The following is a 26,933-nucleotide window of genomic DNA, read 5'->3' as shown; positions in this document are numbered from 1 at the left end:
AATGTTATTCTGTTATTTTGTAAGGACTGAGACAGCATTGCTCAGCCCAGCCTGCTGTGTCACTCTGGCTCATGCTACAGCCACAGTGATGAGGTAAGGGAGCTCACAGAAAATCTTAGAAGAAAATTCCTGGAAACTGAGCATGCCTCGAGGCTGCAAAAAGTGTGGTTGGACCAGCCAGCTGCTGGGTTTTCCTCAGCCAAGGTAATTCACTGTAAGTGTGAGAGCAGCAGGGAGGCTAACATATGCACTCTGACAGCAGCTCACAGCTGTGGGAAGAGAGCTGGAGCATGGATGCTGCTGGAGCAACAATTTTCCGTGCTGATGCTTACTTAGGTTTCCCAAACTGTTGTGGTATTTTCCCTTTCTTCCTTACTAACACGTTGTAGCGTGAAAGGCCAGCCACGAATGAAGGGGAATGTTAAGTTTGTTTGAGTTTTCTGAATGGGCTTTTGAGCAGCTGCCAGCCAAGGAAACCCCTAGGAGTCCAAGCTGGTTTCTCTTTTACTTTTGGCTTTCCCTCAGCTCAGGAGCAAGGGCCACCTCTGGTCACCCCCCTGGGGCAGCGCTAAGGTGACGGCGTGCAGCCTGGAGCCTCACCGGGGCTCGGATTTTAGGGCAGTGGGCTTCAGCTTGAGCCCACTGACCCCAAACCGTGACCACAGCGTCTCCTCGCCCCCAAGCCGTCCGGGGACATCCCCCCCCATTTTCTGGGGGCAGGCGTTTCCCCAGGAGCCGCCGCTACCCAGCGGCCCAGCGGTGAAGGGCAGCGCCGCCGGGGCGTGCCGGGAGGCGGGCGGCCCGGGCGGACGGTGGCGCCCGCGACTTCCGTTTTCTCTCCGCCTTTGCTGGGGGGTAGAGCAGCGATGAAGCTGGTGGCCCTGCGGGGGCTGGAGAAGCTGCTGGTCATCGGCTCCTTCTTGGGTGAGTAGTCAGGGGGCGGCCGGGACCCCTCCGGGGGACCGGGGTGGTGGGAGGCGCGGGGCCGCCCAGTTGGCTGCTCCCCTTCCTCATCAGCGGTGGGCAAAGCCTGCTCCCCCCCCCGTCCCCAGGCACCTGACGCCGTCGTTTGTGGGTGTCGGGGTGCCTGGGGTCTCGGGCTTGTTGTAAACACGGAGGTTACGGTGAGGAAAGGGTGCGAGAGGGCAGAGCCGCCGGCGATGAGTTAAGTTCTTCCGAAGCAGGGTTTCGGGGCGAGCTGCTGGGCTCTGCCGCCGCGCTCGTCTCCAGTTCTGCGGTGCTCAGCAGTTCAGAAATATAGGCTCGTTTGTTTAAAGAACAAAAATCCACACACACAGCTATATGTATATATTCTTGTCATCACTGCCTACGAAACTGCTGTGTATTTTGTATTCTGTGTGTCTTCTTTCTCAAGGAAAAAAACATCCAATTTCTTCGTCTGTTCCTTTCCATTCCTTTCCATCCATTCCATTTTGTGAAGTAAATTATTAATGCTCACTTCTGGTGAATTACTAAGTGAAAACCTTCTTAGTCCAAATGGCACCTGTGTGCCTGGGGAGCAGGGAACTTGCCTAGAGCTGTGAATGTGAAACTTACAATCAAAACTCATCCATTTGTGAAAGTAAAGGTGGATTTACAAAGTTTCATCAGCGGCAGTAGCTGCTCTTGCTATCTGTGCCAAGCAGCATGGATTGTTCCATTTCTGTTGTTTTTTTATCATTCCCCTAGTCTGTGGCTTTTTGTTGTTGTTGCTCTGGGAGTTTCCTGGATGTGCCTAAAATAGGATGTATTACATCTCCTTTTTAAGAAAAGGGCGTCTAAGCAGTAGGTTGTGTTACTGAGTGTTCAGAACAAGTCCCTGAGATTTCCTCCCATGCTATTCCAGAAGTTCAAGAAGCTTCTGTTGTTTAATTACAACTGCACAATACTGTTCTACAGCCAAGACCTTCAGAGAGCAGGGGACCAGTGGAGAAGCTAAGATGCTGTACACTTGCAGGACTTTCTCTGCATGCAATGGCAGGATTTGAGCCTTAACGCTATTTCCCAAGTTATTCATCTGATCTACAACTATTTTGAAGATAAAATTCTAAATGAGTGTCAGTAATGCATGAGTAATACAATATCTTCTTGTACATTTGTACATCTTTTTTTTTTCCTTTGTGAAGGTGCATTGGTATCTTACAGAAAGTAAGTTGGCATGCCACAGGTAGTCTGGGCTTCGGGGTCCAGGTGCTGTAGACTTACTGAGCAAATGAGAGTCCAAATTCCCAAACAACGTATAGTTTAAAAGAAGAGGAGGTGTAAAGAAGAGATTATGCTAATTAGGCAATAGGAGAGGGTAAGTGTGGCTGCTAATATAATAATACGCTTCTTTGAGGGAAAAAATCATAGCGAGCTGTTTTTCTTTCCTCTCTATAATTCTGTATTAGTTCATTAGTATAAGAGATTGGGAGTACAGATAGAAACTCTCTGCTGGTGCAGACTAAATTACTTGGCAAGATTTCACACCCTCTTTTTGTTTGCATGATTACGTTATGTTGCCTATGTGTAAATGTTTTTACTGCTGCACGCAGATTTTATAAAGGTAAAACAACCTGCCATACCCATATGAGAAAATCAAAACTTCAAAAGTCAGACTAGTGTGCCCAAGTGCACGCAGTTAAGTCTTTGGCGTGCAAGTTTTTGCAAGTTTTTGTGTAGCCACACTTTGTCTTGGCACACAAGTTTCTGGTCTTGCAAACTGTCGTCAACACCAGTATGCTATTTGTGGCGCCTTTTCCCCCGTCCACCCTCGTCTCCTGGATCCCACCCCTTCCATCCCTCCGCCCAGGTTCAAAGTATTGCGCCTCTAGTTTCATGTCTCCAGATAATCCGGAAGAGGGAAGGCGAAAGGCGTGCAGAACATAATCCTTCCTGAAGGCTTGCTCCTCCATTGTCCGTGGGGAGCCTGGGACATGCAGCTGGGCTTCGGCATCTTCAGACTCCCTGCTCAACACGTAGGGATTGCTGCTTTTCACAAGTCCCTGCCAGGTTGGGCTTTTGTCTGATAAAGCCACAGATGTGTAATACAATGCTTCAAGAGTAAAGATCATGTTGAGGCCATGAAGGACTTTGAAGGAGAGTGGTTTTGATAGGTCTAAAATCAGTCATTGAAAATTCAAGCCCAAGCTGTGTTCAATTGCGGAATCCCAGAGAGGGCATATAAGGAGGAAAAAAAAGGTGGTAGTAGTGACTGTGGCCCAAACCCTGCACCTTATTGCAGGAACCACAGACAAATCTTTGTACCCTGCCTGTGTGAGGTGGATAAATGCCTCACACACTGGATAAATGCTCTCACACTAGTGGGGACACTGCGCTGAGCTGCAGACAGCAGCCAAGCCTCTGCTGACTTTAGCAGGGTCAGGACTTCACCCCAAAAGCAGAGGAGATGATGGTGAAGAGCTGGATGAGTGAACTAGAAGAGTTAGAAGCATTTTATACCTGTCACGAGGCTCTTCTGAAAGCCGGGAAACTCTTTCAGTGCCCTGAGCATCAATTCAGTATTACTGATTTTTCAAAAATTTTAATTAATTTAAAATTATTTTTTAATTAACTTAAATATTATTTAAGCAGCATGATTGTTTTTGAATTCTCTGTTTTGCTGGGTTCCTTTTAATGCTTCATTTTCCAGTCCAACTTCTTTTACACAAATTGAGCTAAGGGGAGACGGCGTGGTTTGCATAAGAGCAGAAGTTACCTTGTACACTGTTGATCGTGGGCTCACAGAAAGATTTATTAGCAATGCTAATTTTTATTTTATTTTTTTACTTCCTCTAAAAGCAACTGACCCCCAAAAAAAGCTTACCTTCAGCGTGGCTTTTTGTTTCTTCCTCCTTAAGGAGTTTGACCAGTTTGTTTTCTTATTGTAGCTTTAAAATTTCTTCCCTTTCTTTTTCCACACACACAAATACATGCTCTATGATCATAAAAAATCCGTAACTGCTCAGTATTTTTTTTGCTCTGTCTTTCTATTCCCTGAGAGGAGTCACAAGGTGTTGGGATGAATGGGTGGACAAATCCAAGTTGTTTCCGGAAAGTATTTACTTCAGAAGATTGCTAGCACAGATGTTAAGCAGTTTTAAATAGTAGGAATAGAAAAATATTTTCCAGTCACCTGTGCGAAGCAGGCATCTGGTCTGGTAGTTCCGGTTACCTTCCTCCCGAATAAACAGAGGAAGTTCTGAATTTCTTGCAAAGACCAAAAAGATGCAAAACTTCCCCACCCCTGCTTAAAAGCTCTGGTTAAATCGTCGCCTCCGGGGCTGCGGTACTACCTGTGCGTCTGGTAGCCGGAGGCAGCACGGCGAGTTACTTCACTTAGCAGAAGTGAAAACTCGTCGTGAGCCAGGATGATGGTGAGAACCGCGAGTAGGCGAGGATTGCTAATAATGCCATGTGTTTCTAGGCCGTTACACCAGGATTTTCCCCTCGCTGTTACATTACCGAGCGCGAGAGGGGTGTGAGCGCAGGCACTGACCACGGCATTAACCACCGTACCGCATGGCTGCAAGACGCCAGACTGCCTGAAGTGCTGGCGACCTCGTGGATGTTTTTCTCTCGCTGACACCTGCTGTGTTGGCCCTGGTGACAGTCTGTTTAAAGATGCCCATTTAAAGGCATCTCATTAGAAATGGAGTATTTCTATTGATAGGTTTGTTTAGTGTGGAATGAACAGACTTCTGTAGGAATAAGCTAAAGTAATGCTTTGGCAAAAAGAAAAGTTACCACAAAAGTGAGAGTCCACACCTTCACAGAGAGGAATATCCTTTCCAGCTTGGAAATGTAGCCTTGAGGATACTTCTAAAAAAAAAAAAAAAAAAAAAAAAAGAAGTTTTAGAAGCATCTCCTTACTTTTGTATCAATAGCCAAAGTTTTAAAGTTGAGGAAAGCTTCCTACAGGTGCACCATCAGTATCCCTGTTGAGGTGTGCACAATACTTGGCTCAGAGCTCCCATTTCAGACCTTTGAAGAAACAGACCCGGGCTGTGTGATTTTGGGTTAGTCAGATCCTGTCCTTAATTCAGGGGTAAAACTTGAAGTTTTCAGCTGCTTTGCCAGAGATGAGTCAGAGATAGGTAGGGATCTGAAAGTGGTGGAGTCCCCACGCAGTTGCTTGCTCACTCCCCCTCTGTGGTATGGGGCAGAGAACCAGAAGGGCAAAAGCAAGAAAGATGCATGAGATGAGATAAAGACAATTTAGTAAGTGAAGGAAAAAATAAATCGGGGGGAGAGAAGCCCCAAATGATGCAGAGAAAGTGAGAAAGAGAGGTTTGTTGTTGTGCAAGTGCTGTTTTGCAATAGTTAAAACATTGGTGTGTGTTATCAACACTCTTCTGGTCCCAAACCTAATATACAGCAACATTTGGGCTGCCATGAAGAAATTTCTCTCCGCGCCAAGCAGACCTAATACGCGAGTGCATGGTAGCAGTGACCACGATGGGGAGGAGGAGGAGTAAGACTGGAGAAATAATGAGAGGACAACGGGAGTGGAAGAGGCATGGGGAGGAAACTGAGGGGGAGCTGAGGGATCTGCAAGGTGCAAGTGGAAGAGGGGAGAGGAACTGAAAAGTATTGCTATTATGAAAATACGTGTATGTATTTTGAAATAAAATGACAAAAGTTGTCAGAGATTATCACCTTCCGCTCAATTCACAAATCTTAAACTGTGAACCTGAACAGCCTGGCCGAGCTCGTGTCTGATGCTGGTGGCACCATTGGTCTGGAAGAGCTGGTATTTTAGCCCTCTGCCTTCCCCATTCCTCCGGTTATTTTGGTGGAAATACCCAGGATTGACTAGTCCTTGGCACCACCAAGCTTTTCACCATCTTGCTTGTCCCTGAGCTCTGCTGGGATCCACCTAGTCCTTCTCTGAGTCATGTGCAGAAGTCTTGATAGCTGCTGCTTATAGAGACCTAAAATACATGTACGTACATTTCAGATAGGTACTTGAGACCAGAAAGATTGTAATGATGGCATTAAAATAATAATTAAACAACAAAAAAAGAAATTGGCTTATAGCTGTTCTCTGAAATAACTAAGCTTTATAGTTCCGAGAAAAGTAGCGAGGAAAATGAAACCAGGTAGACCAATACAATAACGAAGCATTTGTTGCGGATAAATGGGATGTTAAATTCTCCGTATTCCTTCTGAACAGAACATGTTGAGAGGAAGCAGAGAAACACCATTCGTGCTTCTAGGCTTCCGAAAAGAGAGTGAACGAGAAAGTGATGGGCTGCTACTTCTCCCAGCTTGTTTCTGCTCAAGGAGTTAAGTGGAGTGGAGTGGGACATCTGTTCCCATGCTGCATGAAGTAGAGACGAGGGGGATTTAGAAAACATACGATGACTCGTGCTTTCTGTAGAAGCTCTGAGAGCTGTGGTGGAGGCGTTGCACAGTGCTCTGGTGTGAGGTATGATTTCCTTGTAAAAAGGAAGCTGGCAGGATTGAGTGGTAGGTCGATTTATGTTTTCGCTAGAGCAGGGAAGTAAAGTTGGCTGATCCCTGGTTTTAGCCAGGAGGAGGTGAAGGCCCTCCTGTAAGAATAAGCTTTTCCCTCTCTTGTTCCTGGGAGCCCTGGGTGTCCTTGGGCAGGAGCTCCGGCTCCGTGCTACCCAGCCTTTGTGGAGGGAGAATGTGTCTTCCTTTCAGCTCTGCATTCCTCCAGTTTCATTTCTGGGCTTGAAGGAGAAACATCTTACCCTCCTAACCCCAGCCTGGCTCTTACGGCTAACTGAAAGACAGCAAAGATGTGGAGAGCTGCCATGCATCGGCACCTGGGCTTAGGAAGCTGTGAGTGTTTGGCTGAGCAGTGCTGGCTGTCCTTGCACACGTCCCACGCCCCCAGCAAACGGCTGCTTTGCCCCCAAAAGAGAGCTGTGTTAGCTTGCTCTTGGCAGCAGCCACTGTGCCTTGGCTTGTGCGTGCTGCAATATTGAGCCACCACAGCTTGATCATGTCTGTTATCGAGAGGCAGAATTTCCCAGTGGCTAGAGCAGGGACTTCTCCACTTCTTCTCCTTCTCTCTAGGCAGTGAGAGAGGACTTCTTGAGGAAAATGCAATTGTAGAAATCATCTGTATAAAACAAGAGTCTTGAACAAGACTCCAGGCTTCATCAGATCACAACAGTGCTTCCACATCCCACCTTCTTGTGCTCTCCAAACACAAATGTTGGAGCTCTTGGATTCTCTTTTCTGGAGGTTGATAATTGAGGCGGGTGAATAGAAGTGCTCATACTGGAGCAGTGGGAGCAAGTGGATGTTTATATAGGCCTGAATAGGACAGAAGACAGAGAAAGAGAGGTGGGTTGTGTTAAAAAGGAGCGGAAGTGATACCTGAGCCCTCTTTACTCTGCCTAGTTTTCCAGTTCCCATGCTTGGAAAAGGCCACAGCACAAGTGCAGATAACGAGCAGTATAAACGAATAGTGTGAGAAGAGTACGTTCATGGGTGAATTGCAAACAAATTGGGTGGTCTGTGAGAAGAAAGGCACGGAGAAGACCTGTGTGTGCAGTTCTCTACCCAGGCACATAGAAATGTCTTTCCCATTTCTTGCCTTCCACCTCCTGTCTGAGAAAGTCTTTGATTCCCTGGTGTGGCTCCAGGCAGAGGAGCAGGACACATAATACACTGGTAAGCATTGCTTTTCACCAGCTGGAAACCCAGTCTTCTTAAGGACTGGCCTGGCTGACCTCCTGGTTTGTTTTTGTTTGGACACGAGATAAGATAAGATGCGGAGCAAGATGGGCCACAGCTTGCTTTCTGGACTCCTATGCAGTGAAGGGAAGAGATCTGCTCTTTTGATGTAATAAAGCCGTAGTGTCTGTGTTGATTTATGAGCACTACTAAGTATTCATGCCATGAATCTGAGTCCTTAATTCAAGCGTAGCTTGATCTTACTGTTGACTTGTTTTTATCTATATGGACATACATTTCTGCCATGGCAGTAGTCTCGCGATTTTAAGAGTCACTCAGAGCTACTTGGGAGCAGGAGGTGATTGCTGAAGACAAGCGGGGCACAGAGGCAGTGCCCTTCAGAGGGCTCCCTGCCTCCCATCTCTAATCCTGTCGTAGCTAGCAGCTAATCTTAAAGCATCCCTTTTTCACAGCAAAATTTGGTCTCGTCTGTTAGATCAGTAGATGATTTTCACACAGGTAACCTTTTTTTTTTTTTTTTTTTAATAAAGGTTGGGGAAAATCTCTTATCCCTCGTATCTTTTTTTTTTTTTTTTGTTCGTCTCTATTGAATTGTCTAGACTTTTGCAGCAGATTATGATTGGTTCAAAACTGGTAGTCAGCAGCTGAGATCTCAGCACAGCTCCCGTTCTATGCTTGCAGCTCTGCTAGACTCTCAGAGGTCAGGTTGCCATTTTGCATATGTCGGCTGTGAAATGAGCTGACTTAAGTGACCTTTTCAAAGGGATTCCGAAGTATCTCCTTGATTTCAGAGCGGGCACTTTGAACGGAGCAGCAATTTTGTGTCAGAAGTGTGCTTTTTACTCTGTGAATATTCAGCTAAATTACGAAGTGTTGGAAAAATTGCAGTTTACATGCTCAGCAGGAGCTTCAGTCTAAGCTTTCTGCAACAAGATGCTGAGATAGATTTCGCTGGTGACAACAGTTCTTCATTTTATCTGTTTCACCAGACCATGGGCAGGAGGCTTAATTCAGATGGATAGATGGAAGGTACTAAACGTACAGGAGCTTAGGATAAGGAAGAAGATTGGGACAATGACTGTACCTGAGATCAGGGTGTGGGATTTGGATCCATTTCTAATGCCTATCATGGTTGTGAAGACAGGCTGGGTTTGGGTAATTCTTAACTAACACATACTTCGCAACATCAGTGATGTGCTTTTAACCTCCATTTGAATTTATATGATAAATTGAAATGTAACAGTGCATACAGCATTGGTCAAGTAATAGTTTATTAAAAAAATGTTAAAGCAACTTTTTTCTTGTTTTTTTCCCTATAGCACACATCTACTGTGAAGAGGAGGTGTTTGGCATTTCAGGAGAAAATTTTACTTTTCCAGTAAAATCAGACAAAAAAATAAACGAAGCTATTTGGACGAAAAACAAAGATAAAGTGGCTGAATGGGAAGGGCAAGGCGAACCAACATATTTTAATTCTCTCCAGGATAGAAGCTTGCTTAACAAGGAGAGTGGGAACTTGACCATATTTGGACTGGAGAACAGTGATAATGGAACATACACTTTAGAACTTATTTTTAATGATAGAAAAAGTGATTTCTTAACCTTTAGACTCACTGTGTTAGGTAAGTATGGAAGAACTGCACAAAGAATTTGCACCGCTTTGTTCCCTTTTAAGAAGGCTAGAAAGGGGAGTGTTTATTTGTCAGAGAAGCAAACAAAGAGTGGGGGACTGTTTGTCTCCATTGTTAAGTTGCTGAGACGCTTTAAACAAATTTTCAAAGGTGGCATCTAAGTTGTGCCCATCATTGCTCACCTTGGCATGGTGTTCAGAATGTGGGTGGGTTGTACGCTGTGTAGTTTCAGAGAGAAAATCAAGCTCTTTGAGCAAGCTGACCAAGTTACCCTAAGCAGTATACCTCTACTAAAGATGCTTCTGCAGGCATGTTGTATCTTTAAATATTTGTGACATTGTACTATGCAGGTCTGCGCAGATTCACTAGTCGTCTTTGGGAAAGATAATTGACTAGTGTGTATATTAAACCTACTGACAACAAACCATGAACAGGGCCGCTTTTAGAAATACATTCCTCTTACACACATGTGCTTCCCCCCCCCCCCCCCCCCCAAAAAAAAAAAAAGCATTTTTACCTATGTGCTTTTCTGCTGCTAATATTGCTCCAACCCTTGTCCTGTGCTAAAACTCAAGGCAGTGTACAACCAAAGTAATACAGCATGTTTTCTCTCCTTTCAGCTCCCCCTTCTGAACCTCAGATAGGTTGCAACTTGAGTGATGACAACGTCATGCTAACATGTGCAGCAGATTTCCAGAAGCCTCTGAATTATAGTTGGAAGATCACTGGCATAGCAACCACTTTCTGGGTCCAGGATGTTGTGATCCGTAAAGGGGATGTTGATACTGGGGGAAAAGCTGCATGTTTCATTGAATACTTCGAAACGAAAAAGAGCTCCGAAATCACTTTGAGTCAGTGTTTTCCAACTTATCAAGGTAATGGGTCGGGTTGTATATGCAATTCTAAGAGGCTGAATTGGAAAATAGCATGGATTTTGACTGTAAGATTTCTGTTACTTTCTCAGAAAGTTGAATTGAAAGACTAAAAAGCATCAGAAGCCTTTTGTCTGCTACAAGTGTGTTTAAAGGTTGATGAAAGGTACTATGTTGATAGTTTGATCCCCCAGAAAGAAACTTCTTGTAGGGATCTCAGTAAAATAAAACCTTCAGCTTTGACTTGAAATGAGTGATAGAGGGAGATGCCTGGAGAATAGAATAGAATAGTTCAGTTGGAAGGGACCTACAAAAATCATCTAGTCCAACTGCCTGACCCCTTCAGGGCTAACCAGAAGTTAAAACATATTACAGAGGGCATTGTCCAAATGCCTCTCGAACGCTGACAGCCATGGGGCATCAACCACCTCTCCAGGAAGCCTGCTTCAGGGTTTGACCACCCTCATGGGAAAGAAATTTTCCCTAATGTCCAGTCTGACCCTCCCTGGCACAGCGTTGTGCCCTTCCCATGCATCCCATCATCGGTGACAGGAGCAGAGGCCGGCACCTCCTCTGTGCTTCTCCTCCTCGGGGGAGTTGCAGAGAGCTGTGGGGTCACCTCTCAGCCTCCACAGAACTGGCCCTAGAACTGAGGCCTGCGGAACACCACTGATGACCGTCTGCAAGCCAAATGTAGTTCCATTTACTATTACCCGAGAGGAGAAAAGTTTTCTGTGCTCTTAAAAGTTCTCTTCTGAACACTCTGGCTTTGTGTAATTAATGCTGGTGACTCTGGCGTTTTTTGTACCGCTTTCCATGCTGTGAAATTAGTCAGTCACTTCGAGTGAGTCAGCAAGCAGCCATTAGACAAAGTTAGTTCTCATCTAGCATGCACATCAGTCAGCAAGCATGATTCTTTTTCTCCTTCACAGACAGATATAGAAAGGAGAAGGGAGAATTTTCCTTCTTTAGCTTATTGCTTTGGGCCAGCCTCAGCTGAGCTTCAGGTCAGCTGGAGGCTTGCATTTTTAACCTGGAATGAGAACGTTTGGCACCATCTTGTTTGTGGGGTGTGTAAGGCAGTTCCTGACCAACAAAATTTTACACTTCTGTGCAAAAGTAATTTTCCTAGTTTTACAATAGGGAATTCTCCCTCCTTCACTGGAGTTGTGTGCTAGAAACTGGTTAGAAACGACAGATTTGCTGAAATTTCATTTGTCTGAGATTTGGCTTGGCTGTTCATAGGCAAAAAAATGGAAGAGCTATCACCTTCCATGTGATGATGTGCCTTCACTGAACTGAGTTAGTTACCATGTGACTCTTCTGGAGCTGGCTTAGGGTTTTGCTAACAACTTACTCTGGAGCATTAATTTCTTGGGCTTACTTTTTAAAAATTAAATAGCTATAAAATGTACATGGGATATTATTTCTACTGAGATGTGTATCACCTTAAAATGTTGCATTTTAACTAATCAATCATAATTTATTTTGCTTTTTTAAAGGATACGGATATCAAAAAAGAAGCAGACCTGGGCTTATTGCTGCTTTACTTGTATGTCCTGCCATTGTTGGAACTGGGCTACTAATATACCTGTTCAAAAGAAGTATGTATGGCATTTCTTAGTTGAGCTCAACATGCTTTGAGATTATGTTGATAAAAGTTCTGTAGAACATATGAAAGTTTCTGACCATGGGATGTATTGTAATTAGAAACAATGTAGAAACAAGTACAACTTAGACAAAGACTAGTAAATTTGAGGGAGCTAATATACTGAACTTTGCTGCACTCAGATGCTAGGCTTTGTGTACTGGGAAACACTAGTTTGTACTTGCATATTTTTCTCAGACGAGTATGTGGTAGACCAGTATTATGGTAGACTTTTGCTGCACGTGCACATTGCTGACTGATGTTCAGCTCTGTTATTCAGCAGGTCTGGGTCCTTTTCTGCAGAGATGTTTTCTAGACAGGTAGTGCTAATGAGGTACTTTTCCACGGGGTGATTTCAACAGATGCACAACTACACGTTTGCTTTTTGTTGAACATCACGTGTTTTTGGCCAGCATGTTCCTCCAGGTTGTTGAAATCCCTCTCAGTGGCAGCCCGGCCCTCCAGCATATCTCCTGCTCTCCCCAGTTTGATGTCATCTGCAAATTTGCTTAGGCTGCCTTCTGTGCCCTTGTCCATGTTGTTGATGTTAAACAATATTATGCTTGATATCAACCCATGGGGGATGTCACTCATACCTGCCATCAGTTAGACTTGAAACAGTTCAACTGTTTTTCCCTTGAAACAACAAAGGTTTGACCACACTTCTCTTGACAATTCTAGAAAATAAACTTACTGTGCCTCATTTTGGGGGATGGAGGCTGTCAGCTAGTGGTCCAAAAGCACAAAACTTTAATTCCGTGTGATATCTCCAGATATTTTCCTTTTTTTTGGTGCAGAAAAAGCTAAATCTGGAACAGGAGGAGCTTATCAGAGGAATACTCCAGGTAAGAGAGCTGGACTGTCACAAATGTTTGGAAATCAGACTACAGCTTTAATTTAGTCCCAACTTGTCATTTTTTTTGGTAGCAGTATAGTCTTTCATTTGACAGATAAAGAATTAAGTTTTCTTATAGGCCTTAGCTGTTTTACAGAGTATAGATGTTTTTTACAGGTCATCAATACACATTTAATATATATATATATATATGTATGTATGTATGTATGTATGTATGTATTTTATTATGGGAAGTAATCTACTTGAACTCCATAGCGCAGGTAAGAAACCTGTTTCATGTCATTGGCATTAACAGTCCACAAATATTTCTTACTAGAAATACTTTTCTGGTTTAGTGCTGCTTTTTTTTTTTACTTTTATTTTTCACATCACCTGTTGGTTGTAACAAGGAGTGTGATCTGCTCCTTCCTTTTTTGCCATGTGTATGTTTTTGAGGTGATTTTCAGTGTGAGCACACTCAACCTCAAAGTCTCAGTTGAGGTCCAGTAGCAGATAATCGATTTGCACTTAGTGTATGTGTTAGTGGGGCTGGCAGAATTACTGACAGGAAGCGGCCTGAGGGTTGCCTGATCAGCAGCTCTCTCTGGGAATGAATTCTGTTTCTCACAATGGAGACTGGGGACTGGCCTCAGGATGAGGGATGGAAACTTGCACGCTATAAAGCAGTCTTTTTGACTGGTTGATTAGAACTGGTTTGTGTGCTGAAATGAGGATGATTTTTCTTCTGTCTCTTTTGATCTTATCTGCCTGCCCCTTTTATATAAACTTTTTCTTTCAGAAATTTGATTGTTTGTTTTTTTTTTAACTCAGTATTCATATCAAGTGCTTAGGGCTAGGCGTGAATGTAATACATTGGGAATAAGTGATGTCCCTATGGAAATGTCTTGCTGGCTTGTCTTGGAATTTGGGCCACTAGTCTTTTTCTCTGTGCATTGAATTTGATTAGGAATGCTGGTATTTCCAGGGGGCAGAAGTTGCTGCTGTGCATTTAGCACGAATTATAATGATGACTGTAAATATAATGATGACTGGTGTTATCACACCAGACTGGCTGGAGTTTGCTGTTAGTTTACCTTGGTTATATCTTGAAAACCCATCTAAGCACTGGCGAAGACATATATGTTGCTAGTCAGTTGTGCAGAACTGCCCGATCCTTGCTTTTGTTGTGCTGAAGGAAGGACTATGGTGCGTGCTTATCTCCTGTGGGCCAAGTTGCAATTGCCTCTTTTTCCTTCTCTAATCCCTTCTAGTTGTTTCAGGAAAAAAAAAAAATCTGTTAACAGCGCCTTTTGATTCACTTTTACTCGTGTTTTTGCATGCCTGCCTTCTTGTAACGGCCAAGATGAGACAAGGAGAAAGTCGGTGAAGGAGCTTCTCAAATCTTTCCATTAGTTACCAGTCTGCTGTCCATCCCTGATTTCTTTACATGATGCTCTTCTGCAGGAAGTACAGATTCTCAGCGTTGTCTGTATTCCTGTCCAGATCTTCACTACGTGCCTGCTGTCCATTCTAATCCTGCTTTTCATTTTCTACCTTTTTTTCCTTTAATTTACAACAAGCAATTAGACTGTTCAGTTCCCTGGTTTGTGGGTGTGTGTATTGGGGGTTGGGAAACTCTGTACAGTGATCAGCTAAGGAAGGGGACAACTCCTTCAGTCTGTTCTTGTTTCACAATATGTGTCTTGGTGCCAGGACCACTGTGGTCTGTTCCTATGAACCAGACTAGATCATCAGCCCCTAAGCACCCAAGCAGATTGGGGTGTACAAGGGAAGACTAAAAAACCCTTTGTCACAGAGGTCACCAGACGAAATCTTTCTCAGTGGGCGATTTCTAGCCATCAGCTGTGAGTTCAGTGCCCTTCTGGAGTGTTCTGGAGTAGAATGAACAGTGGTTGCATGTGGGATTCTCAGTCTGGTATCTTACATGAGGCGCTGAAATTAATACAAGGCTGAAGCAGGATGTTTTTTGGGTTGTAAACTACTGTGTCACCTTTGAAGGAATTTTCTGTATGTTTAGTTTAATTTCTTACATCAATGCTTTTACAGATGAGGAGGAAGAAAAAAATGAAGTAAATGGTGGTAGTCCTGGAAATGATAACATAGGTAAGGAGGCAGTGCCATGAAAACAGGGTTTGGGGGTATTTTTTGTTGTTTTTGTTTTTCCCCTGGGCAAGTCAAAGCTTGAAGATCTTGTCAGCAGGATTTAGGATAAATAATTTAATTTTTCTTTTGATATTTTCATATATTTGTTAGAGCTATGGTTCAGACATCTCTGAAGTTCAGAAACTACTACTGGTGGGTTTGAAGAAGATGAAAAAGATTTTAAAAGACGTTCTTTTGCTGGTACACTTAAATGTACTTTAGAATAGCCCACATTTCAATTAGAGTCTGCAAAGAGAAAGTCAGTGTTAGTGTGACAAATCTATGAAGTAAAGAAAGGAAATGTGGATTCTCTTCTCAGTTGTTTGGCTTCTTATGGCAAATCTGTGCAGCTTAATCATTTTAAGTAAACCCACTTCAGAAAGATTTTGTAAAACCGTGAACAGATATATAATCCAGATTATGGTTTAAGAACTGAAGTGATTGCTGGTGGGAAGTTAAAATTAATTGCAAAGCCTTCAGTACAGGTTTAACATACGAATCATCTGGAGAATATGCTGTATTTGTTCTATAACTGATGAAACTGTCAGTTTAAAGTAGAGTTGCATATTTTGAAAACTGTCGTGCTTCGTCCACACACATTTCTGTTTACCTGCAGCTGCATCTATGCGACCTGCTGACATTGAGGAGGAAGAGACAGAAGCAGGTAAGGAGTGTGATGGTGCCTTAAAACAGAGCAACACAAGGGGGGAATTAATTTTACATATGGCCTTTGGCAGTCTAAAACATACTACCATGTTCTCAGTGCAGAGATTTCCATTCCCCTGTTGGCCTAGACAGACTTGTTGCCTTAGAAACAGTAAGTGTTGGTGGGTAAATCACTAGATGAGAAGTCGAAAAGACCTGGATCCTTGTGTCTGTTAAATAGCACTGAGCAAATACCTTCCCTGGGCTTTAGTTTCCCTCCGTCACATTTCTGGATGTGAAATTATGGGTGGTGTCATGGGTTTCTGAGTGTGTTCTGTGCTTTGCCTTCGCAGCATCTGGAAGGGGACATGAGGACATTGTGGAGCCAGGTATGGAGGAGAGAGGGGATGTGTTTTGTGTTGTCCCTGTGGGGACTGTTGGTCAGGGCTGTTATCGTTGCTGACTGTTAATGGCCCAGGTCTTGGTGGGCTTACTCTTGTTCCATCTTGGGGGAGTGGGGTGAGCTCCGGGATTGCCTGAGCATTGTCTGTCACCCTAGCAAGTGTTGCCGAGGATGTGGAAGATGGAAAATGCTAGCATCTGAGCAGCTGTTCCCCCATCAGTGAATCAGGTATGTGATGGTGAGGCTCACCGCGCCTCAGGAGAGCGTGCAGTCTGGTGCAGAGTGCTGGAGTGGCAGTGCTGGGCCAGGCTGTGTATGTCCCCAGTCCCTTTTTGCTCAAGTAGAAAGCAGCGTGAGACTCTTGGGGAGGGGTGACAACTTATTGCTTAGGTGTGCGGGTGTGTTTTCTTTTGTCATAAAGAATGCTAAGTGTACTTAACTTGTGTTTTTCTTGTGGGTTGTGCTTGTTTTTAAACCTACAAGGCTGTGGTGGGAAAGCTCTTCAAAGTAAACAGACTAATGAGCCTGAGAATCTTATACATGGAAAGAGAAAACTGGTTATTACTCTGTATGGGGAAATAGTTGATCAGTACTACATCTTAGTAGTGAAATTCAGGCAGCAACGATGCAACATTTCTTACAGTTATTTCATATTGCTTGAGTTAGTTAAGTCCTTTAATCAGTTACCAGTTCTGTATGCTATATTTTCAATGGGAGCATAGCAGGCCTCCATTTATACTTCTCCAAAGCTGTTTTGCCCTCTTAGTCTGTTTCCTGTGGTATGTGTGCACACCAAAGCATCTGTCAGGTCACACAGCTGCTTCTTGGAGTACATCAGCATGGGGAACATCAAGACTCATGTTAGTCCTGCTCCAAATCTGAATTTGATGGCTCCCAGGGGATATACTTGAAGTGCATGTAGCTAGCTTAGAAAGAATTTCAATTGAGTCATATAAGATTTTCAGAAATAAGTAAATATGTAATAAAACTCTCATTGTTGGTCTGTCTGTGAAGCTTACGCTGGTTAAGATGATACTGAGGACCGTTTCTGAACTTTCAGTGAGGATGATTAACTTCTGAAGGTTTGAGAGACTCACTGTGATGTCTGACTACAGTAAATGCTTTACTCTGACTCTAGGGAGCTTTGTTTTCTGTGTTGATGGGTGAAAATTGTTCCATGTAGACTATAATTGATAGGATGAGCTGAGCCAATCTAGCAGTTTACTATCACTAAAAGTGGAGGTCTTGCTCCTTGGGCCTGCTCTGATGTTTATCACACGCCTCTGTGAGCCATGTTAGCAGGAAACTGACCCAGCAGAAAAACAAATTGCATTATCTTCTGCTAGATTAACAGGATAAATCTGATCATAAAGGGCTCTGGTAAGCACTGGGCTAGCATACTGGAGGAGATGGGGCACTGGTCAGCGATGGATGCGGAGGGAGGGAGGGAGGGAAGGCAGGAGGCATGTGGGGGGCTGTTGTAGTGATAGCAGGCCATCAGCATATGCATAAAATAACAGCATTGAATGGTTACTTTCTCACACTATAAAGCTTTGCTGTGCTTTCAGCGTGCTGTAGGACAACCACAGTTTAACTGAGAATAAGCCTGGTGGCAGAGATCATGGACTGTTGTCACAGAGCTTAAGTCTTTTGACAGTGCTGGTGGTTCTACGCAGAACTAGTTAAAAAGCACTTGACAAATAAAATGTCTCTTAAAAAAAAAAAGTTTTGGATGCATGTGAAATTAGGTAAGCTATAGCAAACTGAGTGAGGGGAAAAAAGGAATGGATGGAAAAAATTGTTTTGAAACTTGTGAAATTAAAGGTTTTGTTTTCAAATTTATTAGCTGGGACACCAGAAACTGTTGGTTTTGAAATTTTAGATCTGACTTAAATGTTTAAAAAGTGTTTTGAAAGCTTTTATGAAATGCATACTGTATGCTAGTGTGAATTGAAGCATTTTTGTTTGGAAATAAGTTAAATTTGCGGATTGACTGAAAATAATTTTCATTTCCTCAAGAGAAAAGGAAGAACGTTGTTTTGTCTGTCATACAGCCCTTGGTTAAGAGTTGCAGATGTGGGTGTTTCATACTGGCTTCTTCTTTTTGAGATGTAGAACAGTGTTCTCCAAACCTTTTTGATTATGCATCCTACCAGTAAAATAATTTGAGCATGTGCCCTCAATATATGCATATTTATTTATAAATTATATACATGTACTACTTTAATAATAAATTATGCACATTATAAAACAAGCACAAAAATCGAAGATAAAAAGGGATTAGATGATAATAAAATTTATTTATTAGTGGTACAAAAATATTTTCTTTCTACGTCAGTGGTTTGTGTTGCACCCTCTAGGTGCGCCCTACTTTGGAGATCACTGATGTAGGTACCCAATATAAAAATTCTCAAAATGTACAGGAGTGTGGAAGTTAGTGGCACCCAAGTGCTGCATTTTTCTGTTCTGCCAATTTTGATTATTCTGTTAAATTACAAGCCAAGCAGTTATATTCAAATATTTGCTGAAGACTTTGAAAAGGGCAAAAATCTCAGAAAGTGCAGAAACATGGATGGGTGCAAGGATGGGAGTGAGATAGGAATGAGGATAAGAAAATTGATTCTGTGATGCAGAAGAAATTGTCAAGGAAACAGGCATGAAACAAGGAAGCAGACTTGAAACAGGGCTGATTAACTGGAGAGGAAGCTGTGCTATCTTGGAATAACTCAGTTGGATCGTGTGAGTTGCCAGTGAAGAAATACTGAAGACCAGATGAGGTAGTCAGTGTATAATACCAGGGCTACGTTACGTGCTGCTTTGAAAGGGCACCTACTTCTCTATGCTGTGCTTCTAGGTCATGCTTAGACTTCTCATCTGATGTAATAGTTTTGTTATGTCATGTTGTGTCTGTGTCGCACAACTGAGGAAGACGTCAGAAGTAGCTGTACTGTTTTCGGTGTTGTTTGCAAGCTGTGTGACACATTTTACATGTTGTTTGGGGAGTGTGAAGCATGTTGCTTATCAGCACGGCTATAAAATGAGAAGAGAACAGTAATCTTGTTCAGGCCTCCTCACTGCACAGATACAAGCAAATAGCAGCTCCCCTGCCGCCCCAAAAACAAACAAAAAAAAATGGCTCTTCTATCACTCTCCTTAGTTTCGTAATCAAGCTGGTATAAGTCAGCTGCAGGTAAGGCAGTAACCCTGCTTGGACTTTAAGGATACAAGCCATAAAAATATTTCAGACCCATGCGGGAGCCCTGTGAGAACCAGACTAGGGATATCTTTCTTCTTATCCTCTATTGAGAGGATTACCATGTGATGCTCTCCTAGACTGCTTCCAGGCATCTTGTCCTAGGTTGGAGTGATGCTGAGCTAAAGACTGCTGGAAGAGAGAGGTAATGCTATGATAACTGGAGCAAAGACTGAGTTGCGTAGTGCCTTGGTATGTCCAGGTGATTTCCCTTACACTGTTGCTGTGTGTGCACCATCAGGGAAACACTGGTATAAGAGGACCTTGTGTATGTGTTGTTTAAAATCAGCCTGGTTATAGGTTGATGCCTGTTGCATGCAGTGAGTTAGGCTGAGCATGTAGCCTTGAACTTCCTGGATTGTAACTTCCTGCACTGTAATTTCACTTTGTCTTCAGTTTCCCTGCTTGTCAAATAAGAACTCTGTTTATTCCTCAGAAAAGCAAAACAAAACAAACAAAAAAACCTCACACCTCCAAAAGCACCTGCCATTACTATGTGGAAAGAGTAGCAGCAGCATTGCATGGATGTGTTGTGCACAGCTGGTATAAAGATCATAAACCTAAACCTTGGCATAAAAGTGGTGTCTTAGGGGCATAGTTATCTGATCCAAAGTCAGAGAGTCAGAACAGGCTTGCAGGTTGCAAGCTGCTTAGCAGATGGCTGGCAGTAACTGGTAAATGTTCTTAACTTGCTCCAGTTGTAAAGCAGCATCTCTAAGCTTAAACAGATTATTGTGTGTGGTAAGTGGCTAGAGCCTACCAAATAACCATGGGTCAAAAAGCTGCTGTAACTGGATTGTTTAGGATCATGTGGCAATGTCTTAATTCACTGTCACGCTGTATTAGTGTTTTAAACCTGCAGTATTCTTGTATAACTAGTATTCTTGTATAACTAGTACAATCTCTAGAAGAGAAGACATAATAGTTTACCTGTGGATTTTTTTCTTTTGTTCCAGAATCTTACGCCATAAGTAATTGACTTGTGGACCAAACAATGTTTTGACGTAATGGGAGAGAATTCAACAGGGGAAGAGCCACTTTCTTTTCTCTTGAAGGTTTTCCAGAAATACTGAAGTCATCTGCAAAGAAAAGTTTTGAAGGCTAGTGGAGCTGAGGAGAAACTGCCTGGTTTTCTTTCCTCATAATGGATAGCCTCCTTTTCTTCATGCTGCATGAAGATAAACAGCTTGAGTCATGAGCAGCAATCTCTACTGTACAGGTCTGTATCAGTTTTTAATGAACAGCACTCTACTAACAGAAAAAATGAACAGCCAAGGATTTTTTTTATAACTGTTGTGTAGAACCATCAAAGAGCCCAGGCTGGAAGAGACTTTGAAAGATCATCAAGAACAACCTTTTGAAGTTGGCATTCTTTTAGATACTAAAGATTTATCCACATTCAAATATATAGATCAAAAACTAATTAGCTTTCTGTGCAACTACTGGATCAGTATATTTTACAGTCAGAAGAGAGATGGTTCATCCTTCAGAAGCTCCAGATGGATCGAAATTTGAATTTGCTAGTTTGGGTTCCCCAGCAGGAACTCAGTGATCCAGACAAGTATTCTCAAAGAAAATTATCTCATGGAGTTAACGGAAGACTGGCAAGCTGTGATCATTTCCAGTGGTGGTTATCTTTAAGATAGAGCTACAACTCAATTTATTCTTGCATTAGAACAAACCTGCCGCTGTTAGCACTGTTTTGTTTTTTCAACCTTGAACTTTTGATATTCTTTGCACTTTCAGCTTTCTTTTATGTCTTACCTACTGTTTCACATTATTCCAATAGAATGTCAGTCTACCCATTTCTAAAGAATAGTAATGTGCTTTTGTCTCCAGCATGAGCAAACTAAAACTTGAAAACTGAGCTCATATAAATACTGAAGCTCAAAAAGAAACAAAGAGAAAAGAATACCACGTATTAGTGTTTTCAAATCATCAAGCTGTGGAGCATGTTTCTTGAATTCTGCATGCTGGATGTGTTTATTGAAGCTTGAAAGCCATTGCAGTTGATTTTGAAATGGGTGCATGTTAGTAATCATGAAGGTTTGTCAGTGATAACCAGAGATCAGAAAGTTCTCTTTTGTCTTCCTTATTGGACCGAGCATTTATTGCAAGGCAGGGATCAAATTCTCCTCTGTGTAGTGGTGTAGGAACATCCATGCTGTTAGTAATTAAGTAATTACTCAAGACTTCTAGCTGTCATTGGCTAGAAGTGGAAGGGATTTCTGGCATATTGCCAAGTTCTGCTATGCTGCCTTGTCTGTATAATACTCAAGCCAAATAGTTGATTAAATCTCTGTGTCTGCTTTTGGTACCTGCAATCATGTTTAATGAATCAGTCCTGCATGGTGCAATGATAAAGCCTCAATTTTACAAATAAGGTGGTGAGAAGACTAGCAACAGAAAGGAGCCTATAGCAGTATTAGAAATTATAGGAAAAATTTAAGTTAGATGGACCTCAGGAGTTCATGTAGTTCAAACTCCTGCTTAAACCTGGGTCAGTACTGAAATGAGACTAAGTTACTCTGCTTCACCTAGTCTGGTCTTGAAAACCTTCAAAGATGGAGACTGCACAGCCTCTCCATCAACTGCTTTCACTGTCTGACTTTCCATGTTGAAAAACTGTTTCCTTATATCTGGTCTGAATCTCTGTTGTTTCAACTTTTGTTCATTATTTCTCATCTTCCCACCAGGTATTGCTAAAAAAAAAAAAAAAAAAACTGTCACCATCTACTTGGTCATCTTGTAGGTATGGGAAAGCTGCTGTTAGTTACCCCCTAAAGCCTGCTCTTCTGCAGGTGTGAGCTTCTCACAATGCAAATGCTCTAACCCTCTGACCGTCTTGGTCGATCTTCACTGAACTTACTCTAGTTTACTGATGTCTGTCTTGTTGAAGGGAACAAAAACTGGATGTGCCACTCCAAATGCAGTCTAGTGAGTGCTGAGTAGAGGGGGATAATCATGAAATTGTAGAATCATAGAGTCTAAATCCTGGCTCTGCACAGGGCAACCTAAGAGTTAAACCATATATCTAAGAGCATTGTCCAAATGTTTCTTGATCACTGACAGGCCTGGGGCCGTGACCACTTCCCTGGGGACCTTGTCCCAGTGCATGACCACCCTCTCAGTGAAGAATCCTTTCCTAATATCCAATCTGAAGTTCCCCTGACGCAGCTTGAAGCCATTCCCTCATGTCTTCTCACTGGTCACCAGAGAGATCAGCACCTCCCTCTTCACTCCCCCTCATGAGGACATTGTAGACAGCAATGAGGTCACCCCTCAGACTCCTCTTCTCTAATCTGAACAAATCAAGTGTCATCAGCTGTTCCTCATAAGTCACTAACCTGAAGTTACTGGCTAAGCTCCTGTTGAGACATCCCAGGAAGCTGTTGGCCTCGGCTGCCAGGGAGCACTGCTGGCTCATTTTCAGCCTGATCCTTACTAAAAGGAGGAGGAAAAAAAGAGAGGAACCTCATGAAGTTCAACAAGGGCAAGTGCAGGAATAGGGAGGAACAACCCCATGCACCAGTACAGGCTGGGGACTGAATTGCTGGAGAGCAGTTCTGCAGAGAGGGACCTGGGAGTCCTGGTGGACATCAGGCTGACCATGAGCCAGCAGTGTGCCCTTGTGGCCAAGAAGGCCAATGGTATCCTGGGCTGCATTTGGAAGAGTGTTGCCAGCAAGCCAAGGGAGGTGATCCTGCCCCTCTACTCAGCCCTGGTGAGGCCACACCTGGAGTATTGTGTCCAGTTCTGGGCTCCCCAGTACAAGAGGGACATGGAGCTACTGGAGCAAGTCCAGAGGAGTGCTACAAAGATGATGAGAGGAATGGAGCACCTGTCGCACAAGGGCAGGCTGAGAGAGCTGGGCCTGTTTAGCCTGGAAAAGAGAAGACTGAGGGGAGACCTCATCAATGTGTGTAAATATCTGAGGGGAGGGTGTTGAGAGGAAGGAGCTGGTCTCTTTTCGGTTGTGCCCAGCAGCAGGGTGAGAGGCAACAGGCACAAACTAAAGCACAGGAGGTTCTGGCTGAATATGAAGGGGCACTTCTTTACTGTGTGGGTGACAGAGCACTGGAACAGATTGCCCAGAGAGGCTGTGGAGTCTCCTTCTCCAATGATATTCAGAACTTGCCTGGATGCCATCTTGCACAATGTGCTCTGGGTGATCCCACCTGGCAGGGGGGTTGGACCAGATGATCTCCAGAGGTCCCTTCCATCCCCAGCCATTCTGTGATTCTGTGAAGTCTAGTTATTTCATCATCATAGAAGGCAGTCAGGTGGGTTAGGCATGATTTACCCTTGGCAAATATAAACTGACTCTTCCCAGCTCGTTTTTCTTCACAAGCCCAGAAATGTGTCCCAAAAGAACCAGCTACATGGTTCTCCCAGGGCTGCAAAGGAGACTGTAGGTTCCTAGGTTGACCTTTTGGACCTTTTTGAAGATGGATGCAACGTTTCCATTTTTTCTAGTTGTCAGGGGCTTCCCCAATAGCCATGGCCTGTGATGATAACACTTTCAGAGTGACATCAGCCAGCTCTCACAGCACCCTTGAGCATCTGATCAAAGTCCTGTGGACTGGTATGGATCAAGTTCTCAGGTAATCCCTGACTGATGGTAGTTTTTCCTGAACTCTTTGACTAAGCTCAGAGCCTATAAGATCTTGTTAATGAAGACGAGGCAAGAAAGGTATTAACTAAGTCGTCTTTGTCCAATATCCCTAAATCACCCACCTAATTCAGGAATGGGCCCACACTTTCCTTGTTTGTTTGATTACAGTTAATATAGCAGCAGATCCTGTTCTTGTTCATGTCCTTTGAAAGTCTCAGATATAGTTGAGTTTTGGCTTTCCTGAAAGCATCCTTACCTGAACCATCAGTGTTCCTAAATTCTGTCTCCGTATATATATATAAAATAATGTTTGGTGCTAAATCTGTGTCAGGAGTTGCCTGCTTAGCAAAGCTGATCTTTCAATTTGCCTGCCTATTTTCCTGACCCTCTGGACAGGCTGTGCTCATGCTTGGAGAAAGGAGAAAGTCTTTGTTAAAGACCTGATGGCTTTCTTGAGTTCTTTTGGTCGTCAGTGCTGTCTCTGATGAGATCCTGCCTACCAGCTGCCTGAAATTTGCTGTAATGTCATAGTCTGTAAACTTGCACAGAAGACTAGTTCTTCCTACTTGCTTTCCATGCTGCATACACTTGTGTATGTGCCTTTGAGATGGGCCTCCTTTTGCCCCTTCTTTTCATTTTTTTTCTTCTAAGGTTCCAGTCACCCTGTATCTTTTACTTTGGACCCCTGTCTAATACTACCTAACTGTGGGTTCTGAGCTCCCTTGCCATCATTCGTATTTCAGAGCTTTCCTCATGAAGTTGGCCAGCCTGTTGACAAAAATGTTTGTTTGTTGACAAGCTCTGCAGGACTTTTAAGCTCCTCCTGTGTGCTTTTGCTGGTACTGAAACCTAATTAATAGTTACTAACAGTATGAGGAGGATCTATGATCACCAAGCTGAGTGGTGCAGTTGATACAACAGAAGGAAGGGATGCCATCCAAAGGGACCTCAACAAGCTTGAGAACCTAATATGGTTCAACAAGTCCAAGTGCAAGGTGCTGTAACTGGGTTGTGGCAATCCCAGACATGAGGACAGACTGGGAGAAGAACTCATTGAGAGCAGACCTGCAGAGGACTGGAGAGTGCTGGTGGATGAAAAGCTTGACAAAGATGGTCAGAGGGCTGGAGCACCTCTCCTATGGAGAAAGGCTGAGAGAGCTGGGGATGTTCAGCCTGGAAGGCTCTGAGGAGACCTCCTTGAAACCTTTCAGTACTTAATGAGGGCTTATAAAACAGATGGAGAGCGACATCTTACTCAGGCAGATAATGACAGGACAAGGGGGAATGGTTTTAAACTACAAGAGGGGAGATTTAAATTACAGGTTAGATCTGGGCCATCTTTTACTGCTGACTGTAAATATGTTTTTATAATTTATTAAAAAAAAAAGTATAACGATGTAAAATATTCCAGTGTCTTTTGTGATGTATACATACACATTTTATTTAATCTTAAAAGTCAGTAAGTGATTCCCAAAAATTCTTTAACCCAAAGGACTTTATTTATTTATTTATGTTTAAGTCACAGCTCCTGAGCCAAACATCCTTCTCCACAGCACTTTCAACAGGTTTACAGGATGATGCTGTCTGCTTAGGTACTTTTTAACAAGTTTTCAGGCGAAGATGTCCTCTGTCACGTATGTGGTGTTAAGGGCAGGCATACAGCTTGTTTCCTGCTTGGCTTTCTTTCTGTTGTTATTAATATGAGAAATAATGGTCCAAAAAAAGTTTGAAGGGACTGGTAGAAATTCCTCCCAGAAAATAAACCAGTTCCTGTAATACGCTCCGTTTAGCCTGTGCATTTTAATACCAAGCAGCACACAAAAGTCTTAGAGGGTGTGGTTTTGAAAATTCCTCGGTACCTGATATCATCCACTTTGTTTCCAAAGCAAGGAGTGACAGCCTAGTGAACAGTTTTAGCTAATTAACCACAGTTGTCAGAGAAGAGTTCAGCGTAATTCTTGGAACTTCGGAGCTTTATCAGAAGCACAGAAACCAGCTGCTATCTCAGGCTGATTTAAGACCAAGAGCTCCAGCCTCTGCCAGCTTTCTCCCACTCACTTTGCACAGTGCCTCTGTTTGAATGTCTCTGCAAAAATGAATGAAGAAGAAACTTTTTTTTTTCCAGTGAAAAAGTTATGCCTAAACTTATCTTGCAATTAATACAGAAACGGGCAGCTTTCAATAGCGAAGAATAGAAACTCACTCGAGCTGCAAACAGTTGCTGGGGTATGACTCAAGTCCAGGAAATGCTGACAGCATGCCAGGAAGCGAGCCTGACCTCTCACCTCATTGTGTCCCCACCCCATGCTGGTGCTGAGATATGACTGCTGCCAATATAAACTGATAGTAGAAGCTGCTGACGAATGCTTGTGCTCACAAGAAGCATTACAACTGATGCCTTGGTCCCGACTCTCCCTTTCTTTATCCTAGCTGCAACCTGTGGAAACAGTGCCTGCAGGAGACATTGCTCCTCATTTATCCCAGAATAAATGACATCAGAGCTCGTGTGCTGGTGTAGAACTGATACTGTAAATTTGGGGTATCGAAATAACAGTAGTCGAGGCAACTTTGTGGTGTGCTGGTGTGCGCAAACTAGCTTGCAGTTGTTTGCAAACACCCTGTTCAACCAGCAACCCCTCTGCTGGTTGAAAAATTACACCATCCTTGATTCATCATTGCCTGTACAACTGCTGGAAGCACTCTTGGACTGATCACAGCATGAAAGCAGCCATGTGAGTTAACAGGCTTCATCAGTGCCTGGCAGCCAGCTTTGCATTGAACTCTGCAGGCAGAGCTGAGGACTGTGGCTTCCAGGAGCAGGACTGCAGCAAAAGCTAGAGATAGCAGGAACCAGGGGCTGGTAACACCTGCCAGGCTGTGAGCACTGTCTGTGTCACACTGCTACCGGGACATACATTTGCAACACACTTCAAGCAGCAGCAGGTTAATTTACTAACATCCAAAGCAGCAAGGGGGGGGTGAGTTTGTGTGCTCCTGCTGTCTCTGGTTGCATTTTGAACTGCTGCATGGGTACAAGTACATGAAACATTTCTATGGATCCTGATGGGCACGTGAACAAAATTCTGGGGAGCAAGTCAAGGGGTCTTTCCTCTTTGAAAGGAGTAGAACTGACCATGTGCACTACTGTGACTCAAGCAGTGCAGACGTGGGAGAAATCAGTGGATCTGATGCCCAAGGATGTAACTGAGTGTCTG

At 43.3% G+C, this 26,933-nt stretch overlaps 1 protein-coding gene across 8 annotated transcripts; it reads left to right on the top strand.

Moving 5' to 3' along the window:
* The first annotated feature begins 753 nt into the window (after positions 1 to 753).
* CD58 (CD58 molecule) lies at positions 754 to 20,960 on the top strand. 8 transcript variants are annotated; one of them, XR_005823832.1, is made up of 11 exons: positions 754 to 924; positions 8,973 to 9,275; positions 9,905 to 10,159; positions 11,659 to 11,760; positions 12,602 to 12,649; positions 12,895 to 12,920; positions 14,707 to 14,763; positions 15,419 to 15,466; positions 15,801 to 15,836; positions 16,007 to 16,078; positions 20,060 to 20,104. XR_005823832.1 is itself a non-coding variant. In XM_040571603.1 (10 exons), the coding sequence occupies exons 1-9, from the start codon at positions 867 to 869 to the stop codon at positions 16,049 to 16,051; spliced, it is 948 nt and encodes a 315-aa protein (XP_040427537.1). In that variant the 5' UTR covers positions 754 to 866; the 3' UTR covers positions 16,052 to 16,078; positions 20,060 to 20,960. The 8 variants fall into 8 exon arrangements, 6 of the variants coding, with proteins under 6 accessions (XP_040427537.1, XP_040427540.1, XP_040427558.1 ...); XR_005823835.1 differs by lacking the exon at positions 20,060 to 20,104 and having other exon boundaries at positions 16,011 to 16,078; XM_040571603.1 differs by lacking the exon at positions 12,895 to 12,920 and having other exon boundaries at positions 16,011 to 16,078; positions 20,060 to 20,960.
* The last annotated feature ends 5,973 nt before the right edge of the window (positions 20,961 to 26,933 follow it).

Source organism: Cygnus olor, chromosome 1, assembly GCF_009769625.2.
Source record: "Cygnus olor isolate bCygOlo1 chromosome 1, bCygOlo1.pri.v2, whole genome shotgun sequence".
Lineage (NCBI taxonomy): Eukaryota > Metazoa > Chordata > Aves > Anseriformes > Anatidae > Cygnus > Cygnus olor.
This window is presented reverse-complemented; position numbering and strand designations above follow the sequence as displayed.

Bases quoted from the DNA above. Each gene is read 5' to 3' on its own strand.
- CD58 (XM_040571603.1), top strand. From the start codon at position 867: ATGAAGCTGGTGGCCCTGCGGGGGCTGGAGAAGCTGCTGGTCATCGGC. The intron at 925-8,972 runs GTGAGTAGTCAG...TTTTCCCTATAG, and splicing joins GGTCATCGGCTCCTTCTTGG to CACACATCTACTGTGAAGAG. The intron at 15,467-15,800 runs GTAAGGAGTGTG...TTGCCTTCGCAG, and splicing joins GGAGGAAGAGACAGAAGCAG to CATCTGGAAGGGGACATGAG.